General features: G+C 50.9%; 1 protein-coding gene across 1 annotated transcript; it reads right to left on the bottom strand.

Annotated features, from left to right (window-relative positions):
- Positions 1 to 4620: 4620 nt before the first annotated feature.
- MUCL3 (mucin like 3) lies at positions 4621 to 13899 on the bottom strand. The gene is made up of 4 exons (XM_052647437.1): positions 13818 to 13899; positions 6225 to 7092; positions 5285 to 5744; positions 4621 to 4767 (listed from the first exon to the last, which is right to left on the bottom strand). Exons 1-4 carry the CDS (start codon positions 13897 to 13899, stop codon positions 4621 to 4623), a joined length of 1557 nt encoding a protein of 518 aa, XP_052503397.1.
- Between the last annotated feature and the right edge of the window lie 8313 nt (positions 13900 to 22212).

The raw sequence follows: 22212 nt of genomic DNA, 5'->3' as shown, positions 1-22212 counted from the left end.
TTTATAGGGATGTTTGTGTAAGCGATAAGGGAAATGTTAATCAGGCAGGATGTTTCGGGTATACTTTAGTTGAGATGGCATTTGTAGTTGGGCAGGGAGTGATACGTCTTTTGGGCAGGTGTAGGGGGTGGAAGGTTTCTGGACAGGGGGTGATAAGTCCCAGATAGATGCAACCGGCCTGGAGCATCAGGGAAGGACCTAAAGTTCTGTTTTGTTTTCTCCGAAGTTAGGTGATTCAGCAAGGGCCTTTGAAACTGTTGTTTTCTTTTCTAGGCCCAAAAGACTTCTTCAGTTTTGGTGATCAACAAAGTCGAGCTGAGTGTGCTCCAAATAGATAGGGAAGAACCTGACCCACATGAAGAAGATGGTGACCCCAGGGACCTGGGCGAGAGGAGGGGGGACTCAGACAAGGGGGGAGGACATGATACAGAAGAGGCCGTAGAGAAGGGGGTGTCCGCAGCAATGTTGTGTTTAGATGAGTAGTGGCTAGGCTGATAGAAGAACAGTCTCAGTCACTGGAATAGTAGACGGTATCAGAACAAAGTGGGTAGAATCAGTTCCATTATGAGTGCTGATGGCAAGTGCAGAGATGGGTTTTTTTAACAGCAAGTGCCAGAGTATGAAAAAAAAACTAGTTTTGGTCTTGGACTAGAACAAGGTTGGCAAACTCTTCCTGTAAAGAGATAGATGGTAGATTTTTAAGCCATTTGGTCACAGTCTCTGTCACAATTATGCAAAGTAGCTGGAAAGCAGCTATAAATGTAAACATATAGGTGTGGCTGTGTTCCAGCACTTTATATGGAAAGACAAATAACAAGGAAGATTTGACTTGTGAAGTATCCTTTGCATCCCCTGGACCAATACCAATACTCAGTATTTTGAGATGGCCGCAGTGGTTTCAGAGGCCTGGGTGGGCACAGACTCCACAGGGGTCCCTGAGGCTATGGTAGAAGCCATGGTGGGTGGTCTCAAAGCCTGTGGTGGTTTCATTGGTGGAGACTGTGATGGGTACAGATGCCACCATGGAGGCTGTGGTGGTCTCAGTGGGCACTGTGGTAGCTGTGGTGGGCACAGAGGTTTTAGTGGAGACTGTACTCTTGCCTGGAAAATCTCATGGACAGAGGACGCTGGTAGGCTGCAGTCCATGGGGTCGCTAAGAGACAGAGAGGACTGAACGACTTCACTTTCACTTTTTACTTTCATGCATTGGAGAAGGAGATGGCAACCCACTCCAGTGTTCTTGCCTGGAGAATCCCAGGGACAGGGGAGTCTGGTGGGCTGCCGTCTATGGGGTGGCACAGAGTCGGACACGACTGAAGCGACTTAACAGCAGCAGCAGCAACTGCGGTATCAGAGGCTGTGTAAGCAGCTGTCTTCCTCTCAGGATTGGGGGTGGAGGCCATGGTGCTCTCAGATGTTGTGGTCCTGATGGTGGAGGCTGTGGTGGACACGCATGTTGTTGCTGAGGCCCGGTAGTCTTAGAGACTTTGGAGGAGGCCTGGGTGGATTCAGAGATCAGAAGAAGAGGGTGCCTGAACTTTCCCGATGGTCCAGTGGTTAAGACTCTAGCGCTTTCAGCACAAAAGGCTGGGGTTCGATCCCTGGTCAGGGAACTAAGATCCCACAGCTCGCCCGCACAGCCAAAAACCGAGCGTGTCGTGGGCACAGATGCTACGTGGAGGTGGTGGGGCTCTCAGAGACTGTGGCTGAGGCCAGGAGAGGGGACTCGCCTGAAACAGCCCCCTGCCGCCTCTTTCCTCGTCAGAGGGTTCAGGGCGGTTGGAGGGCATCGGCCGGAGCCCGCCAGGCGGGGCGTTCCGCTGGGGGAAGCGAGGGTGGAGAGTCCGCAGCCGGGGACTGTCGCCCTCTGGTGTCGCCCTCCGCCAGACCATGAGCCGGATTCGGGCTGACGCTGAGCTCTGTTAGGGAGCGAGTTCCGCAGCCGCAGGTCAAGTGGGGCCTCCAGGGACGGAGGGCCGCGTCCCCGCCTGGGGAATCTGGCGCCCCGGCTGCTGAGGCTGCCCCTCTGCTCTTGCACCCGGAGACCCCTCCAGTCCTTGGGGTCTTGGGCGCCCTCAGCCAGGGCAGTGCTTTCCTCTCCCCCGGGACTGGGGCCTTGGGAATGGGGGTGGCGATAAGCCTGTGAGCCGGGAGCCGATTCCCTGGCTTGCCACTCACTCCTTAAGTAATTTTTCCTAACCCGAGCCCAGCTCCAGAGCTTGTTAAAGGACTTGTCCTTAGATTTCCAAGTGATCATTATCCTGGGAGAGACAAGTGAGAAGGGAGACATTCAAGGCCGCCCCCTGGGGCCCATAGACCCCGTTTGCTTTGGGGAGACGAAGAACCTCCCCCACTCCTCCAAACAGGCGCCCTTTGACCCCGAATGCTTCATTTTGGTGCCTTGAGGGGGAGGCATTAGTCGGGTTGGCTGTTTTGCTTTATTTTGTTTGAGTTCTTTGATTAGGGTCCCGGCTGGGAAAATTCAGTGTTTAAGAGTCTGGGGTTAGGGGGTATCTGCTTTCCTCCCAGGGCGAGTGACCTGTCCCGGCAGCTGTCACATGATCAGTCACCATCTGCCAAGAGTCTGGAAACCCAGCTGCCTCCTCCTTTTTTCCTACAGCACCCCAGCCTTCTCTGGGAACCAGGCATCCCTCTCTGCCTCCAGGCTCTCTCCAGGCACATATGATGGGGCTCCCTCTGCACCTGGCTTGCCTGCTTTTCAGAACCCATGTTACGGATCTGCAGCAGGAGATGCAGAGAGCTCCTCAGGCCTGAGGGCCCTCCCAGCCCAGAGCTGGATCCTGACAGATGATCCAGTGATAGGAGGATCCAGACCAGGAGTGGTGTCCGTGATGGCCTTCCAGCCTCCCACAAAGGGGGTTGCCAAAAAGCTGCCCACGACCCTGCTGCTTGATTCTGGACGGAGTCAAGTTTGGAAGGCCTTTGGCAAACTAGAGAGCCTTTCTCTTGCCTTTCTGTCTCACTCCTGCCTTATCCCGTTCTAGCAAGGGTGAGACCCAAGGCTACATGGATGACGGGCAAACGTTCTGTCGGGACCTACGTCTGGACACAGATGGTTTTAGAGCAGGGCTGCTGTCTTAACGAGTACTGGACGTGGCAGATGTGCATAAATTTGGGCTTAATTCATTGGAGTCTTATCTTATTGAATTACTTAATTCCTACTTTCCTGTTTTGGTGTCTCAGATGAGAGCAATGTCTTAGACTTCTTTGTAATCCTCAACAGAATGTATAATAGGTACTTAGAAATACTTGCTTACTAACCCATTTTCTCCTCATTTTGTCACCATGCAAATGAGCCAAGCATGAATTCAGGCTGGCTCTTCTCGAAATCCAGGAATGAGCCATTTTAGGAGCAATGGAAATTTGGCCTTCTCTTCCTCACCCTCCAAAGAATCCCTAACTTCTAGCCACTCCTGCTCAAGGTTGTCTGCAAGGTCACAGCTAAAGTCAGGAACATATCAGGACTTTCCCCAAGTGATAGTCCAGTAATTATTATGCTTTATTTTATAATTATTTTACACTTTATTATAGAAAGACCAATGGATAGAAAGAAGCTATCTGTCATCAGCTGACTCTCCTTCTGCCCAATCAGTAATAGATGAAAGGACTTTAATAAATTGGAGAGAAAAACCCAGATGAAATGACTGTAAGGAGAAAAATCATAATCTGGGGTGAAGGTGTGAGGAGAGAGGATAGGGGCAGTAGAGAAGATAGGTGACTTCTACAGGAAAAAGCCAAGACTTTGGGGCTTTAGGGGAAGAGACAGGAAAATAAATGATGAGTGGGGAACACTGTCAAGGAAGGCCTGGGGTGGAGATCCATGGAAGAGACTGCAGGCCAAACAAAAATCCCTCCCTGCGTGCCCTCCCACAACCCAGCAACAGGATGCCCACTGTAGGCATTTAGAAAAACTAAGGGATTCAGAAGGAAGAGGGCCAAACCATCTCGGTGGGAGATATCATTCTGTGGGATGATCTTTCCTGGAATGTTTTCTGAGAATGTAGACGGTAGAGAAGGAAATCCTCTTTTCTTCTCAGATCCTTTCTTTTTTTTTTTTTTAAATCAAGGGCCCTGGGAACTGAGAGACAAACCTGTCCACACACAAACTCTAAGTGAGAGGTGGAAATAACATAGGTTGGTCCTGAAACCCAGAGGCTCTGTCTTTTGACTCCCCCTGCCTATAATCCTGACTCGGTCAGGTCTGGAGCATTGCTTTCTAAGGCTCCCCAACTGTGCTGCCCCTCCCAGGACTCAGAGTCCTATATTGATCTCCACCCCATACATCCATCAAACATCTTTTCATTTTCAGATCATCATCTTCTACAGAGAACACTCGCTTGTATTATTCATTCTTTTTTTCTATACCCCAAACTCACATCCTTTTTGCTTATCACCTCGCATCTTGGCTGGTTTAAATAAGATCACAGCAGTTGAAGTGTTAGCGTGTCAACTCTCAGTACTTTGCCCTTCATGGAGTCCAGGAAATAGGAACTGTGGGTCTCACTTGTGGGACTCACAGTTGTGGGTCCCTGTTTTATGGGTCTCATCCAGGAAAGGGATAAGTCATGGAAAATCTGGGGGTGAGCGACTTCTGAATGGTCATCGTGGGCCAGGGGTCTGGGATGGGCCGAGAGTCTGTTGCTCCATCAGGTAAACTGGGTAGGAATTGGAGCCCCCAGCATTCTCTGAGTCATTATTCTCAGTGTTCTGGATCAGTGCACGGCGTGTTCGAGCCACGTAGGAGGCCTGTGATTGGGAGGAGAAAAGAAGAGTGAGTACCATCTGCCATGCCATTTGCCTTTATCCACACCCATCACTCAGGTCCTCAATTCTGTTCTCCCCGACCTTGGACCTTTGACTTGCTCCTTTCCCAAGATTCCATTCAAACCCTAATCCTTATTCCAGTCTCAGATTCAGTATAGAGTTCCCTACTTCATTTCCAGTCTCCTCTTCTGTCCTATTTTCCTTATCCGAATGTCGCCTATTCTCACCCCCAGACTCTGTCTCCAACCCCTACATTTTCCCTGCTTCACAGCTTTTTTTTCTCAGTCACTGCTTGCTTCCCAATTCCATTTGTCATGTCCCATCCATCTATTTTTTTCTCCATAGTTTCCACCACCACACTCCCTCTATTATCTTTTCCCACACCATGCCGCTTTTTCCTTATTGTTCCCTCCAGTTCTGATCCATAACATCATCTTAACTCCTTGTTCCATGGACTCACCCCCGCCCCCCTTCCCCGCCGGGCATTACTCTCCCTTACCAGGACAATCAGGCCGATGAACACCAGAAGGAGAATCACACTCAACAGGATCACAACCACTATGGCCCATGCGGGGAAGGAATCAGTCCCTTCCGTTTCTCCCTCATGGACACCTCCTTGTGAGTCATCTTTGTTCTGCTGTGGATGGCTCTTGTTGTTGGGGGCTTCTGACACGATCGACCTGGGGGGTGTAGAGGAACCAGTGGGTACACACTGGGAAGCCTCAGTGTTACTGGTGCAAGGAGATGTAGTGCTGATATATGCGTCTCCTGTGACCTTCACTGCAGGTCTTATGTTCACTGTGGCTGCTGTGTTTTTTGCTGGATTTTCTGTGAGTTTTATTGGAGCTTTTATGGTCTCAGTGACCGACGTGGTCTTTTCTTGATGTCTAGTAGATTTTGCTGAACCGCCTGTGGTCTTATAATGGGTCCCTGTGGTCTTTCCTTCATGTTCTGTGGGCATTTCTGTGGCCCTCTCATGGCCCGATGTGATCTTTTCTCTGTGTCCTGTGCCTACAATGGTTTCAGTGGTCCTCTCGTGGTTTGATGTGGTCTTTCCTTCGTGTCCTGTGGACTTTTCTGAGGCTCCTGTGGCCCTCTTATTGTCCCCTGTGGTCTTTCCTTCGTGTTCTGTGGACTTTTCTGGGCTTCCTGTGGTCTTATAATGGGTCCCTGTGGTCTTTCCTTCATGTTCTGTGGGCATTTCTGTGGCCCTCTCATGGCCCGATGTGATCTTTTCTCTGTGTCCTGTGCCTACAATGGTTTCAGTGGTCCTCTCGTGGTTTGATGTGGTCTTTCCTTCGTGTCCTGTGGACTTTTCTGAGGCTCCCGTGGCCCTCTTATTGTCCCCTGTGGTCTTTCCTTCGTGTTCCGTGGACTTTTCCAGGCTTCCTGTGGTCTTATAATGGGTCCCTGTGGTCTTTCCTTCATGTTCTCTGGATGTTTCTGGGTTTCCTGTGGTCCTCTCATGGCCCGATGTGATCTTTTCTCCATGTCCTGTGCCTACAAAGTTTTCAGTGGTCCTTTTGTGGTTTGATGTGGTCTTTCCTTCGTGTTCCGTGGACTTCTCTGGGCTTCCTGTGGTCCTCTCATGGCCCGATGTGATCTTTTCTCCATGTCCTGTGCCTATAACGGTTTCAGTGATCCTCTTGTGGTTTGATGTGGTCTTTCCTTCGTGTCCTGTGGACTTTTCTGAGGCTCCTGTGGCCCTCTTATTGTCCCCTGTGGTCTTTCCTTCGTGTTCCGTGGACTTCTCAGGGCTTCCTGTGGTCCTCTCATGGCCCCCTGTGGTTGATTGCTTGTGGTCAATCACTTTTCCTAGGTTTTGTTTTGTCTTTTCTGTAGTCTTGTTTGAGGTGGTACTTGGTGTTACAACTTTGGCTGGTTTGCTTGTCACTGTTGATCTGCTTGTTGTGCGCTGAAGACAAGTGGTACTCTTTCTGTTGTGTACTGGAGTTGTATGTCTTTCCCCATCTGACCCTTGATCTGTATTAGCAGTGTCCTTAGGTTCAGAAGCACGTTCATTCCGGATAAATGGCCCTCTTCCTTGTTTGCTGGGGTTCTGTTCAGCAGCAGGAGGAGCAGCTTGGGTTGTGGAGCTTTGGTGAGCCAGCTTGGAGTGGTGTGTGGTAGTGCATTGGTGCTTTGGCTTATGGATTTCTGTAGATATCAGGGGGTCTGGAGAGCTGTGCTCTGAATGAAGAGCAGTGTGATTAGACAGGGTGATGGAAACAGGGGCTGGAGCCAGAGAGAACAAATGATCAGATATTGATTTGCCAGTTTTCTGGAGTTCTTGAAGTGCGGCAGCACCTGTGAAAGGAGAGAGGCAAATAAGAAACTTCTTCCATGCTCTTCCCTGCTTCCCTTCTTATGTCATCTGTAGGGCTCCCTTTGTTATCCCAGACGTGTCTCCCCAGCCAGTCTCTTTGGAATACCCTGGTATCTAATTCCTGTTCTCACCTCCAGTCTCTGGACCTCTGTGTGTGGCTGTGCTTTCAGCAGGAATGCTGCCTCTCTCCTCTCCACCTCTGCTCCTCATTCCTCAGTTTCAATCTTTCTAGCTTTATGGCCTTTTTCCTGATCTTTCTCAGCAAATAAGCTCCAACTTCATCTCAGTGCTCAAAAAATTCTTTGTTAGTTACTCTTTCCTGCTACCTTCAATGTGACATGCCAGTTGTTTGTGTGACTGTCAACTTCTACCCGGACTTCCCAGGTGGCACAGTGGTAAAGAACCCACCTGCCAATGCAGGAGATGCGAGAGACACAGGTTCAATCCCGGGGTCAGGAAGATCCCCTGGAAGGGGAAATGGCAGCCCACTCCAGTATTCTTGCCTGGAAGATTCCATGGACAGAGAAGCCTGGTGGGCCACAGTCTAGGAGTTGAGTAGAGTTGGACACAACTGAGCAAATGAGCTTGCAACCTCTACTCCTGTCCAGTTTATCACATTGTAAGATTCTGAGAGGAATTATTGACTGGTATTTTGCTTTGCAAGTGTTGCGCTAGAGTTTATATACTTATGGAATAGAGTTGTCTTTCCACGGCAGAGCTGAGCGGAAAGGGAATAAATGTCCGAATCTCCATCTTTCCATAATAGTTCAGCTCCATTCCAGATGTAAGTGTGTGAGAGACTAAGTAAGACCCCTAGCAAAACCTCCTACAGTAAGTAGACACCGGTGACTCACGAGAATATAGAAAGAGGACAGAGGGTGGGTAGAGGAGGGGGTTGGGAAACTTCCATTTTGGTGATGAAGGTTGATCTGGATTCCAGGAAGCAGAAGAGAGGACTCAACCCTTATGGTTCCCCACTGGCTCCCCACACCTGAAGCCCTCTGAGACAGAGGAAGGTGGCCCTTTCGAAAGAAAAAGAGATTTACTTGGGGGTCCCAGGAGGTGTGAATGAGGCCGCTGGATTGGCAGGGACCGAATATGTTTAAGGACAGGGTGTGAACCCCATCAGTGAGCAGATATGGGCCTTAACTCTGTGGAAGAACACCAGTGGAGACAGAGGAGATGTCTCTGATCTCTAATCAGGAGAGCATGGGCCAGGAGAGCGCTGAAGAGTGCGAGATAGCGTCGTTACATAACTGAGATTTCCAGGCTCTGTTAGCTCAAGGTGGCGACCAGAACCTGGACGCACCCCCAATCACAGGAAACCACAATCCACCCACCCGCCTGCTGATTGCTTAGGAGGGCTCAGGGTTGAGGAACGCAGTCCTTGAAAGAAACACAGGTGGACAAGAAGGGGTCAAGAGTGGGAGGGAAGCCCAAGTCCCTTGATGGGATTGGAGGTTGGGGGGAGAGAGGAGGGCTGAACAGTCAGGCCCTCGCTTCACTGGCTGGAATCATCCTCTGACTTTCTTGGCAGCAGTACTGATCACGTGTGTGTGTGTGTGTGTGTGTGTGTGCACGCTCAGTCACTCAATCATGTCCAGCTCTTTGCAACCCCATGGACTGTAGCTGGCCAGGCTCCTCTGTCCTTGGGATTCTCCAGGCAAGAATACTGGAGTCGGTTACCTTGCCCTCTTCCAGGGGATCTTCCTGACCCAGGGATTGAACCCATGTCTCCTGTGGTTCCTACATTGGCAGGAGGTTTCTTTACCACTGACGCACAAGGGAAACCCATGTCTATCATTTATTGGGGCCCTTCTTGGGGCCAGGCACTCTGCTAGTTGCCTCATAGCCATTCTTCCTGGGTTGTCTTCTAAGGTAATTGATCTCCCAGCTCCCCACAAGGCATCTCAGAAACTGTCAATGTCCCTGTTTTACAGCAAAGAAACTCGAGTTTCTTGGAGAAATGATGATTTGCACACAATGGTGACCTGGCCACGGCAATGGCCAACCTTTCTGGAACACCTACTGAGAGACAGGCAGGTCTTATGAAGTAGGACATGTATTAACCCATTTACTTTTCACAGCAACCTTTTGAGATTGAGAATTTATTATCCTCTCCTTTTTACAGATGAGGAAGCAAGGTTAAGAGAGGTTAAGCAATCTCCCCAAGGACACTCAGCAGATAAGAGGTTGAGCCAGAACTGGAACACATATTCTGGGCTCCCAGGCCCAGGCTTTTACTGGCGAAGACCACACTCAGTTCAGTTCAGTTCAGTTCAGTCACTCAGTCATGTCCAACTCTTTGCGACCCCATGGACTGCAGCATGCCAGGCCTCCCTGTCCATCACCAACTCCTGCAGTTTACTTGAGTTGGTGATAGAGCCCATAAGTCAGCCCAGTCTCTTGGGGAAGAAAGAACACTGATGTTGGTGGGACCCCTGAAGGATGCTGTTCACATACTTGTTCATTTAAGCTTCACCATGAACTTGTGAGGCAAGTATATGATCTTATTATTTTACAGGTGAGAAAAGGGAGTTCAAAGAGGATGAGTAATTGGCAAAGATAGGCTTTTCACTACACCCCAGATGCTTTTAAATGTAATAAGGGATGACTAAATATCCATGGAGTGAAGAAATAGGCAGACGGGCAGTTCAGAACACCCAGTTCCACTGGCCTTAAGGAGTCAGAGGACAGGATAGAGTCCAGGCGCTACCCCTCAGTAGCTTTGCATCTTCACTCAGGCCACTTAAATGCTCTGAAGGCTCAGGTCCTGAACAGTAAATAACGATGTCAACCTACTCGTTTAGTGTGAAGACTATAGGAAGTATGGAGCACTGAAGATTCTGAAGTGTAGAAGACTCTTTAAAGTAGTAGTCTTTGAAACAATCTCAGACTTTCTTGTTTTTCTCTTGGTAGTAAGGGAAGCCGAGCCTGTGGCCTTGCCCTCCAGCCTTCTGCAGCCCCAGATGCCTCTTCTACCTGCCCTGGTTTCTACACCTCTGTGCCTACCTTGACCACACCTTCAAAATGGAACCCCTCCACGTTCCTGAGCTGCTTCCTGTTTCATCAACATAGCACTCATCACTTTCTAACGTATAGTAAGTGCAGTTTACTTCCCCCAGTGGCAGGGACTTTTATGTGTTTTATTCATCACTATGTCTCCAGTCTAGAACAATGTCTGGGCCATAGGAGGCACTTCATAAATATTTGTTGAATAGATAAATGAGGGAGTTTTTTAAGACTGATGAAAACTTTTCAGAAGCCATGCCAATAGCTTTTCATTATGCATATTGATTAAAAAAAAAACATAATTGTGACCTCCAAAATTTGGGAGACTAAGGGTTAACTTCTGCTGGGTTAAGTAATGGAGCCCAGAGATGAAAAGATGTTGAAAGAAGACCTCTCACTCACCAGTTTTGGGATATCGGTTATTTAACCACAGGAGCCACATAGTCAATAACTAGACCTAGATAACTAGATTTTAGAATTCCGGATCTACATCACATAGCTGTGGAACCATTGATTATAAAATCTGGAGCTGAAGCTCAGTGTAACCCATGGTCCTGAGTCTTGAGGCAAATCAGTGACTAAACCTCAGGGTTGAGATGACCTTGTCTTCTGCCCAGCAGATCTACCATTGGTAGCAACTTTCTTTTCCTAGGAAGTTTTCACCATGAGATATTCATTTCGCTGGCTATAAAAATGATCTGAAGAGAACTGCTTTAGTCACTGAGGTATAAACAAAGAGGAAAACCTGACTTTAGCACAAGACACTGAAGGTAGAATCTCAGCCTGGATAAAAGAATGAAAACAAATCTTACAATATCAAAACTGTGCGTACAGTTCCAAAGGCCTGTTATATCTGCTTCTTTCACTAGTTTGAAAAGAAAATGGACATCCTACTAAGTAACTTGTGCCATGGGGTCTCTGTCATAACAGCCTCACCCAAAAGAGTATTTCTGATGTTTCTTGATGTCCCATCCCTCAAAAATGGCTTACTCCATTTGCTTGCTTGTTAAAGTGTCTATATGGTTTAAGCACAACATGTGACCTAAAACAGACATAGTAAAAAGATGAAAGAGAAATACACTCAAATATTTGACTGGGCAACTGGGGTTTATTAGAAGAGATTTTCTTTTTCTATTTTTTCCCATCTTCCAGTTTCTAGGGTGAGAATATATTATTTATGTAATAGAAATTAAATCAAATGACATTTACTGTAGAAAAATGTCTTTTTTAGATTCTCCCCAGGACCTCAGCCCCATCTGTGCTTTCTGCAGTGATGATTTCATCTAGATTCTGCTCCTGTGGTTCTGTGGTTGCATGATGCAGACTCTGGGGTTCTAGGATCTAGTTATCTGCGTCTGAGTATTGATTGGTCCTGTGGGTAAATGACAGGGCGTACCCCAGAGCTGTGGGCTAAAGGTCTTCATCCACTCCTCTTGACACTCTTCCCTCCCCACCCTGGCCTCAGTCTCTGCAGGACACAGTCATGTTCTGGCCCTGACTCACACTCTACTTCTACCCTGACTCCCTCCCAACCTCACCCCGGCTTCAAGCCCTCCCCACCCATCACCCCCTTGGTCCACTCTTCAGGATCCGAGCACCCAGGGGCCCTTCCTTCCCCACCATCCCCTCAGTCCCAGCCAGCCAAGCTCTAGCGTGGCCGTCTCCCAGACCACACCCACAGAGCCCATGTCCTGCTCCAGAATTCAGATTTCAAGTGTGCCCTGCGCCTGTCCTGTGCCCTAGAGCAGGGGTCTCCAACCTCCGGGATCTAAAGCCTGATAATCTGAGGTGGAGCTGATGTAATAATAATATAAATGAAGTGCATAATAAATATAATGCACTTGAATCATCCCCAAACCATCCCCCCTCACCATCCGGTCTGTGGAAAAATTTTCTTCCACGAAACTGGTCCCTGGTGCCAAAGAAGTTGGGGACCACTGTCCTAGAGTAAATCTCCCTCAAAAGTGAATGCAAGACACCCGTGGTGGATTCATGTCGATGTATGGCAAAACCAATATAGTATTGTAAAGTAAAATAAAGTAAAAATAAAAATTAAAAAAAAAAAAGTGAATGCAAAAAAAAAAATAAGTGAATGTGTGCGGAGCTGATTCGAGACTCATTCCCTCCTGCCTCTGCAGGATCCTCTCCCTGGGCAGAAGCGTGACGGAGGGCTGGAGAGCGGCAGGTCGGACAGCCAGCCTAACGGGAAGGGGATGAGAAGGTGGGTGAGACCGGGGTGGTGGCTCAGGGAGGCTCTGGTGCCTCTGAGGTGGGGGGGAAGGGCCTCCAATCACGGTGCTGCTGACACCTGGTGGAGACACAGAGATTCCTCGCCCCTGCCCCTACTGTCCACCATCAGCCCCATCACCTGCCCCCAGCCCCTCCGGCCTCAACGTGACCCTGAGCTCAGGGAAGGAGAAACGTCGCCTTCGGTCAAACACTGTTGGAAGGAAAAGCTGCTGCCTCCCCTGCCCCAGAGTGTCCATACTCAGGCCTTTCTGGGCCCTGGTTTGGGATCATCAAGGCTATTACCGTGAATGACTCTATGCAATACATAGAGAATCCCTCTGAACCTATTTCTGCCAGTTAACTACCTTGTAAAGACCCTCCTCTGAATTGCCCAGGCCCCTCCAAATCGCCCCTATGTTTGGACATCTCTGCTCCCCAGTTTCTGTCACAGAACTCTCTCTTAATTAAGTGAACTAATTTTGCAATTTCACTTTACCTGGTGAGGTCTATTTGGCTTGTCAAACTTTTCTTTTTAATTTGTATTGGAATATAGTTGATTTACAATATATTAGTTTCAGGCGTACAGCAAAGTAAATCACATATATCTCCACTCTTCTATTTTTTTTTTTTTTTAGATTATTTCCCCATACTGGCCATCGTCAAACTTTTCTATATTCACTTTCTTCCCAAAGCCTTGGGATGTTTCCCAACTGTAAAATGGGGATAAAACCACACACCTTATCAAATTGTTATGAGGATTAAGTAAATAAATGTAGATGAAATGCCTAGAATGACACTTGGTGTGTAGTAACCAGTTGGCCAGGTGCATCCTCCCATTTTACAGAAGCCCAGACTAAGTACCTGGGCCAGAGCCAGGGCTGGAACGAAGGTTGGTGCAGAACAAGGAAAGAAATGCTCTTTATGCGCCCTGAGGACAGCGGCGGGGGTGGCGTGGCAGGATTCCTGCTTGCCTCTGTGATGTTAGACAAGCATTTTACCTCTCTGAGTCTCACTTTCCTCACTATAAAATGGGATATCACTAATCACCTCAGGGGATTTGAGGACATGAAACGAGGTGCACTACTTTGAACACCTGTGAATTCCTTGCGACAAAGCAGATGGTCAGGGAGCATCAGATCCCCACAGCTGCCTGCCCAGGACTGCCAGCATCCAGATGGAAAGAAGCCCCTCTTTGGTGTCTGCAGCCTTGCAGGCCACGTTTTAGCAGAGCGAAGCAGAGCATAGGCTGTGTTTCATCTCCAGCATGCCCCTCAGCTGGCAAATTTGAGCAGCGTACACCCTAGACAACCGCATGCAGCAGCTTGGAACCCACCCATCTTCCCACCACATATTCACTTGCTGTTCATTTCTGTGATGGTCAGCCATAGGCGTGCTAAGAAACAACTCCTCTCTGTTTTCTATGCCCCTGTGTGATGGTGACCCCTTGCCTCTGAGGGCATCTTACCTGCCTCCTGAGAGGTGAGAAGGAAAAGGAAGAAGCACTGGAGGCCGAAGACGGAACGGATGCAGTGGGCTGGCTGGGCCATGTCGGAGCTGGACAGCTGCTTGAGGCTGTAGGCTGGGGTCCCCTCAGCTTATATGGGCCCAGCTTTGACGTCACGGGGGCTGGGGCTCCTCAGGCCGAAATCTTAAACAAATGGAACCGCCCCACCTTGCAGGGGTGCCCTGATAATGGGAGACCACAGCGGCTTCGTCATGAAGCAGGGAACATGGGTGTCTACCCAAGGGGTGGGATCTGGGGGCAGGGAAAGGCAACTGGGAGGGACTGACTCCTGCCCCAGCCCCAGCAGAGGTTGGGGGGTTGGGTGGGTGGCGTCTGGGGTTCTGGGCTGGTGGGGAGCAGACCGTGGCTTCTAGAAAGACTGAGATCTGGCTGGGGCGGGATGGGGAGGAAGACAGTTGGATGCCTGGGTTCTGGGAAGAGATTCAAATTCTGATTCTTCTTCAGCTGCACCCTCCACTTTCCACTTCTTTTACGTCAGCCCAGTTCTCCACACCCCTTACTCACACATGATCACTCTTTTTGCCCTGGGTGGAGCTGCCCATGAGTATGAGGTGAAAGAGCAGAGACAGGGGAAAGCCCTCCAGTGGCCGGCTCCTGCAAAGACAGGTGCTTCCAGGTGTCCAGAGATGACACACCAACAAGTGGGGACAGTGGGGGCGGAGACAAGGCAGACATGGAACCCCAGGGACTTTCATATCCCTCAGCAGGGTTGGCAGCCGGTCCAGGCCACCCAGAGGCACTGAAGCCAGGGTCTTTGGCAGAAATCCTCAGCAGACAGGGACCCTGCCTTCACTCCCTAGCCCCCTCCTCTCTCACCTCAGCCCAGCCAATGGCAGGCCTGCTGCTGTTTCTGCCCACAAGCCCCCATTCACCCCAAAACAGAAATGCAGACCTCTCATGTCTAGGACCTCCCTGGAGTCTCCCTCTCCCCTTCGTCCTGATTCCCTGCCTGAAGCAAACGTTAGCTCAGAGGTTGTCAAAGTTCATACACTGCGCTCCCAGGAGACAGTGCCTGGGGCTGGCATAGGGGGAGGACAGGCTCCCTCGGATTCTAAGGAGAGAGGAAGCTGTGGGTCCGGGGCTCTTAAGTCACTGCCCCTATTGCTCACTTAATTTGTTCACGGTGGGTCTCCTCTACTGGGGAGTCAGCAGCCAGCGAGGTCTTTGCCACGATTGCTGCTGCAGCCCCAGCACTAGGGCCAGGGCCTGGCACACGGGACACAGCCAATCGTGTTGACTTGGCTGAATGGAGTGGAAGCCAGGGCTGGCTCCTACCTCTAGCGGCGAGTGGAGCAGGCAGAGCGGGTGGAGAGGGCCGGACCCGGAGGGCAGGGTGCCAGGGCCCTGGGGCCACGGGGCTCATGGGAGGACTAGAGGGCCAAACTGGTGAATCTGTCTCAGTACTTGGCATGATTGGTCCCTAAGACCTAGGCAGGGCTGGAATGGAAGGGAAAAGGAGAGGCCAGCTGCTCATTAACACAATTAGGCGAGTAATTGGGCTCCATGAAATCAGACCAAAGCCTGACTGCTCAGAACTGGGTAGCCTGCCTCCCAAGCAATGCTTCCTGTAGGGTGGGGAGACTGAGGCAGACCTCTGCCTCTCTGTCTGGACCCAGGAGGGACTGAAAATTCCCTTTTCCACTAATCTGGCCCCACCCCCACGCTTTCCTCCAGGGACAAAAGTCTCCGGGAGAATAGTTCTCAACAAGGAGAGGCAACTTTGTCCCCTGGGGACATTTGGCAATGTCTAGAGACAACCTTATTGGAGAAGGAAATGGCAACCCACTCCAGTGTTCTTGCCTGGAGAATCTCAGGGATGGGGAGCCTGGTGGGCTGCCGTCTATGGGGTCGCACAGAGTTGAACACGACTGAAGCGACTTAGCAGCAGCAGCAGCAGCAGAGACAACCTTGTCCCACCTTGGAGGATGTTGCTCCTGGCATCCAGTGGGTAGAGGCCAGAGGGGCTCCTGGCCATCCTGCAAGGCACAGGACAGCCCCACAGCAAAGAACTCTCCAGCTCACAGCAGTGGTGCTCAGGTTGAGACTCTCTGCCTTCGCTGTGTAAGTAAACATTCCCCATTCTCTTTTAGCCACAACGTCCCCCAGAGGACGCATGCATCAGAGGTGGAGGAACTTAGAGGTATGTGCAGGCTCTTGATGTCAGAAGAGGTTGTTGTGTCTGAGCTGTGATAGGTTGTGTGTGCGTGATGGCTCAGCCATGTCTGACTCTTTCGCGACCCTGTGGACTGCAACCTACCAAGCTCCTCTGTCTATGGGATTCTCCAGGTAAGAATATTGGAGTGGGTTGCCATTTCCTCCTCCAGGGGATATTCCTGACCCAGGGATCAAACCCGTGTCTCTTGTGTCTCCTGTGTTGGCAGGAGATTCTATACCATTGCACCACCAGGGCTGAGAGGGTCACAAAACAACCCTACCAGCTACTGATGTCTGAGCTGTTCTAGGTACAGAGAAATGCAGTTAGCACCTTACTTTGTTGTAACCTATGAGGTTAGCAGTGTCAGCCTCATTTTACAACTTGAGAATGAACAAGCTCAGTTCAGGGAAGTGATTTAAATGCCCAAGGTTACACATCTGGTAAGAGGCAGAGACCAGACCTGGTCGGTGCCTGCCCGACGGCAAAGCACTTGGACAATTACACAGTGGCTGGGAGACCAGGGGAGCGCTACTGTTTTATTTAGCAAGAGTTGTGTCCACCACCCACCTGGAGTGGTCTAAGCAGGGGCGTCACAGAGCAGGGTTCCTCACCTGTACTGAGGTGAGAGAATTGAAGGTCTCAAGAGGGTCAGGAGCCAGCCCAAGGGGGCAGCTTATAGAAAGGGGGACCCCCATCCTGGTCTCCAGGGGTGCCAAGCCAAGTGCCCTCAGCTAAGTTCTCTGATAGTTGGGGAAGAGGATGGGAACAGGAAGAAAGAGTGACGAGAGGAGGTTCCCACTGCCCAGATCGGCATTCCATGAAGGCTGGAAGACCGCTGGAGACCATGGTGCCCTGGTCCTTCCTTCTACAGACGAGAAAACTGCATCAGAGTCTTGAGTGACTTGAGTGAGTCTGCTCAGGGAAGGAAGGAGGAAGGCCATCGGGAGAGGGGCATAGGCGATCCCGGCCACGCCCCCTTCACTTGACAGAGTAGCGCTGGCTGGTGGCCTCGTGGTGGCAGCCATAAGGGGTCACAGAGGCACAACCGCACCCCATATTCATCTCCTTCCGGAACTCGCAGGCCTGTGAGATGAGGGATGGATAGGAAGGGTTAACTAAGCTGCCCAGCCCTCAGCTCTCCCCATGGACTACGACCTCCTCAACAACTCAGGTTCTCAGAGCTCCTCTTCTTACAAAAACAGTAACGATAATGAACCAGACTAATTTGCTGAGCACTTACTATGTGCCAGGGCTTCCTGGTGGCTCAGAGGTTAAGGCGTCTGCCTGCAATGCAGGAGACCTAAGTTTGATCCCTGGGTTGAAAAGATTCCCTGGAGAAGGAAATGGCAACCCACTCCAGTATTCTTGCCCGGAGAATCCCATAGATGGAGGACCCTGGTGGGCTACAGTCCAGGGGGGTCGCAAAGAGTCGGACACAACTGAGCAACTTCACTTCACTTACTATGAGCCAAGCACCTAAGCGGTTTACATGTGTAAGCTCATTTTACCCCTCAACAGCCCTTTGAGATGGATACTATCAATATCCTTCTCATTTTATCCAGGACTCAATTACCTCATCAGTAGAATAAGAGACAATAATATTGCTTGTATCACAGGGTTACTGTGAGCTAAAATATGTACAATACCTGACACAGAATAAGTGCTATTTAAGTGTCAGTTATTACTTATTGAGTAATACAGAACACAGAGAGGCTGAGTAACTTGCAGAAGGTCACACAGCTGTAATGACAGAGCCAGGATTCAAAACCCAAGTTATAATGTAATTCCATGAAGCTGACTCTTCACTGCCTAGAGCTGAATGTAGTGCCTCCGTGGGCTGGTCAGCCTGCAGCGTTCCCCTGCCTCTCTTTCAGTGGCCCCAACCCCCCATCCCAGCCCAATCGATGTTTCCTCTCAGCCACCCAGACTGCGGTCCCTTTCCCCCCTCATCCCTCCCTAAGCATGGTAAGCTGTCATTTTCCCCTGAAGCCCCTGTCCTTCTGGGGCACCAGGGCCAGCCCCACCTGCCTCAGGGACCCACACATTTGGACCACAGCTTCACTCACCTTTTTGATACCATACAGCAGGCTGACAATTGCTGCCACCAAAGAGAGAGTGATCAACACGATGGCCCAGTCGGGGACAGAGCCCTTCTCTTGTGGCTTCGGGCCTGAGGACCAGAGAGGGGCTGTGACCGAGGCAGGTGGGACTTCAATCCCCTGACTCCCCACTGCCCTCTGTAACTTTGCATCTTTCCTTCTGTGACTCTGATGTCTACATGACTCTGAGACCATGTTGCTCGGTGTCTTGTCATCTTGGGAATAGAATTTCAGTGGAGGGGGTTTCAAAGGGCTTCACTCCAAACCGCACTCACTTCTTCCCTAACACCTGTGGACGCGTCTGTCAGTCTCTGAAGTCCTCACTGACATCCACGCCTCTCCGTCTTTCTGAACCGTCCTCCACATCCCAGGCTGTTGTTGGGCCTCTCTCATCTGCCATGCCTCTGCACTCTGACAGCCCCCCGGTAGGTCCCTCATCTTATTCAGAGGCTGCCCCTCTGCCCTCCTCACCACCCCACCCTGACTCTGATCTTTAAGGGGAGCCAGAGCCAGTCCTCTTGTTTTCCCTTTGCTCGATTCCTGCCTGCAGGAGGAAGGAAGACAGAGGGAGGAGGAAGACAGGATCTCGGGAGGGGATACTTATTGCCCTGCAAAAGACAGGTTGGGCCACGAGGAATATATTCGAAAACCTTTCAAGGAAGTGATCAGGTAACAGCCATTCAGCTTCTGGTGTTACCAGAGGCTTGAGGGGCACTGAAACCCTTTGAAGAACTGGAGACGTTCTTAGGTGTACTCAAAACACAGTAGAAAGCAGGCCTGAAGCCTGTCCCTACAATGGCAACCCACTCCAGTATTCTTGCCTGGAGAATTCCATGGACAGAGGAGCCTGGTGGGCCCCAGGCAATGGGGTCGCAAAGAGTCGGACACGACTGAGCGATGAACACTTTCACATTTTCACACTCCTCTCCAGGAGCTGGCGTGCCTGCCAGTCAGTGACCCAATGCAAACCAGGGTGCCTTACTGGTCGGGATGCTGAGCCCAGAGGAGGCAGTGGCTCCTCCAGCTGTGGTGGCTGCGGAACCGCCTGAGACAGCCCCACCTGGTGTGGAAGCCCCAGGCAAGGGTAAAGCAGTTCCAAGGGCTGTTGTTGGGGAGACAGATCCTAGAAGGGCAGAGGGGAAAACAGGTGGATATCTGAGCAGGAACAGAAGCAGAAATTCCATCCAGTGCCCTCTCAATTGAAATCCTGGCAAGTGTTTGGTAAATGAAAATAAAAGGACTGAGAAAAGCTAAGACAGTCTTAAAAACAGAAGTGGAAGGCTTATACTACCAGACCTTAAGACTGGCTGCAAAGCTGCATACACTAAGGACTGTGGCCCTGGAGTAAGAACAGACAGAAGAGCCCAGAAATAGACTAGGTCAGTTTACATTTCAATGTTGGGAGAGAGGGAGAGTCTTTGAAATGAGTGGTTCCAGGGCAACTGGTTATCTGTAAGAGGAGAAAAGGGATATTGACCCCTCCCTCACTCCATACACAGAAATTAATCTGAGATATGTCATAGGCTTAAATTTGAAAGCTAAGATTCTTAGATTCAAAGATTCTAAATTTGAAAGTAAAGTTTCTGGAAGAACGCATCAGAGAATATTTTCATGACCTTGAAGTAGGCAAAAAAATGTCTTAGGCAGGATATAAAAACACTAATTACAAGAGAAAAAGTTGATAAGTTGAAAAGCAGAAGGGGGGCCTTTGTATAGCCACCAAAGCCAGGACTGCTTCAGTGAGGCTCTGGGAGCTAACGATTTATTCGTGGCTGAGCACAGGAAGCCCCCACCCAGAGCTGCAGGCAAAGCCAAAGAGCTCTTCAGAGATGGACTGAGCAACAGAAGTGTCACCTGGCAACGCTGATGCTGCTCCTGATGGGCTGCCAGGAATGGTCGGAGTTAAAGTCTGAGGATTACTGGGCAAAGCCCCAGGTGTTGAAGAAACTGTAGAGAAACTCACAGAGACAGTGGGGTGACCAGCAGAGACAGTGGGGAGACCTGCAGAGATAGTAGGTAGACCTGCAGAGACAGTGGGGAGACCAGCAGAGACAGGTAGACCTGCAGAGACAGTGGGGAGACCAGCAGAGACAGTGGGGAGACCAGCAGAGACAGTGGGGGGACCTGCAGAGATAGTGGGGAGACCAGCAGAGACAGGTAGACCTGCAGAGACAGTGGGGAGACCAGCAGAGACAGTGGGGAGACCAGCAGAGACATCCTCAGAGACAGTGGGGAGACCAGCAGAGACAGTGGGGAGACCTGCAGAGACAGTGGGGAGACCAGCAGAGACATCCCCAGAGACAGTGGGGAGACCAGCAGAGACAGTGGAGAGACCAGCAGAGACAGTGGAGAGACCAGCAGAGACAGTGGGGAGACCTGCAGAGACAGTGGGGAGACCAGCAGAGACAGGTAGACCTGCAGAGACAGTGGGGAGATCAGCAGAGACAGTGGGGAGACCTGCAGAGACAGTGGGGAGACCAGCAGAGACAGTGGGGAGACCAGCAGAGACAGTGGGGAGACCAGCAGAGACAGTGGGGAGACCAGCAGAGACAGGTAGACCTGCAGAGACAGTGGGGAGACCAGCAGAGACAGTGGGGAGACCTGCAGAGACAGTGGGGAGATCAGCAGAGACAGTGGGGAGACCTGCAGAGACAGTGGGGAGACCTGCAGAGACAGTGGGGAGACCAGCAGAGACAGGTAGACCTGCAGAGACAGTGGGGAGACCAGCAGAGACAGTGGGGAGACCTGCAGAGACAGTGGGGGGACCTCCAGAGATAGTGGGGAGACCAGCAGAGACAGGTAGACCTGCAGAGACAGTGGGGAGACCAGCAGAGACAGTGGGGAGACCAGCAGAAACATCCTCAGAGACAGTGGGGAGACCAGCAGAGACAGGTAGACCTGCAGAGACAGTGGGGAGACCAGCAGAGACAGTGGGGAGACCAGCAGAGACAGTGGGGAGACCAGCAGAGACATCCCCAGAGATGGTGGGGAGACCTGCATCGATGGTAGGGAGACCAGCAGAGACGGTGGGGAGACCTCCAGAGTTAGCTGTCCCCGATGGGATCAGCTGAGCTGTTCGCAGAAGAAAAATGAGAAGATGGAGTTAGAAGAGCTGGCCCTCTCCCTGGATCTCGTCCACATCTGGCCCCTACACCCCCCGTGCTCACCGTAGCCAGCGACGGCCTGCAGGCCCAGGAGCAGCACCAGTGCAGCAGCCATGGTGCCCGCTGAGATGCGCTTCCAGGACCATCTCCCTGGCTCTTTAAAGGCTTTAAGGCCCTATTAGGAGGCTCAGGAGAGCCAGGTGTGCCAGGGCCTCCATCAACACCAGGATCTTCATTCCCAGGGAGAGGCCACCCAGCTGTCCCCAGGGGGATTAACCTGTCCCAGCTTGATTCCAGGAAGCACTGGGCGAGGGGGAGAATGAGTAAGAGCCTGAGGATTCTCCTTCCAGGCTCTCAGGCTCTTTCTGGGTTCAGGATCTAACCCCAGGTCAGAGTCAGTCCTTATTCCAGACCTTCTCTGAAGCAGAAAGACCCAGGTCTCCTATCCCAAGGTCCTTGTGCTCCTAGAAATATGACCAGGGGGAGGTGAGGTGTATGCGTCCCCTGGGGATGCAGCGGGTGGAGAATGACTGACACAGCCCGGAGACCTCATCTGACTCTTAGGAGAGACCAGGGCAGGGCAGGAGGGTGAACACCTGAACCATCCCTCCTTCACAGTGGCTGTAGCCCACAGAACTTTCCATTCCTTTGGCAGAGAAGGGGTAATGAGAGGAGAGGGGCACCAGGCAAGACAACCATCTGTTCAGGGGCAGTGGGATGAGCAAGTTCAGAACCCAGTTCTGAACCCACTGCGCTGGAATCTACCACTTTCAAGCTGTGCACTCTCGGGCAAGTCGGGTGACCTATCAAAGTCTTCACCCCTAAAACTGGGAGAAGGCAGTACATACTTCACAGGGCCATAATAAGGATTAAAGGAAATAATGTTTCTAAGGTGCCCAGCACACAGCAGCCTCAGCTATGATGACAGGGAAAGATGAGCGCCCGCTGGGAAAGACAGAGGCAGGCTCCCACTCTCC

This window comes from Budorcas taxicolor, chromosome 11 (genome assembly GCF_023091745.1).
Source record: "Budorcas taxicolor isolate Tak-1 chromosome 11, Takin1.1, whole genome shotgun sequence".
In the NCBI taxonomy this organism is placed as follows: Eukaryota; Metazoa; Chordata; class Mammalia; order Artiodactyla; family Bovidae; genus Budorcas; species Budorcas taxicolor.
The sequence above is the reverse complement of the archived record's forward strand: the minus strand, read 5'-3'. Positions and strand labels throughout refer to the sequence as shown.

Excerpts from the sequence above, each read along its gene's own strand:
- MUCL3 (XM_052647437.1), bottom strand. The coding sequence starts at position 13,899 with ATGGCCCAGCCAGCCCACTGCATCCGTTCCGTCTTCGGCCTCCAGTGC. Across the intron at positions 5,745-6,224 it reads ACCACAGGAAACCCAGAAAC|GCCCACAGAACATGAAGGAA; the intron begins ATCCAGAGAACA and ends GGCCACAGAAAT. Across the intron at positions 4,768-5,284 it reads TCATCGGCCTGATTGTCCTG|GCCTCCTACGTGGCTCGAAC; the intron begins GTAAGGGAGAGT and ends TCCCAATCACAG.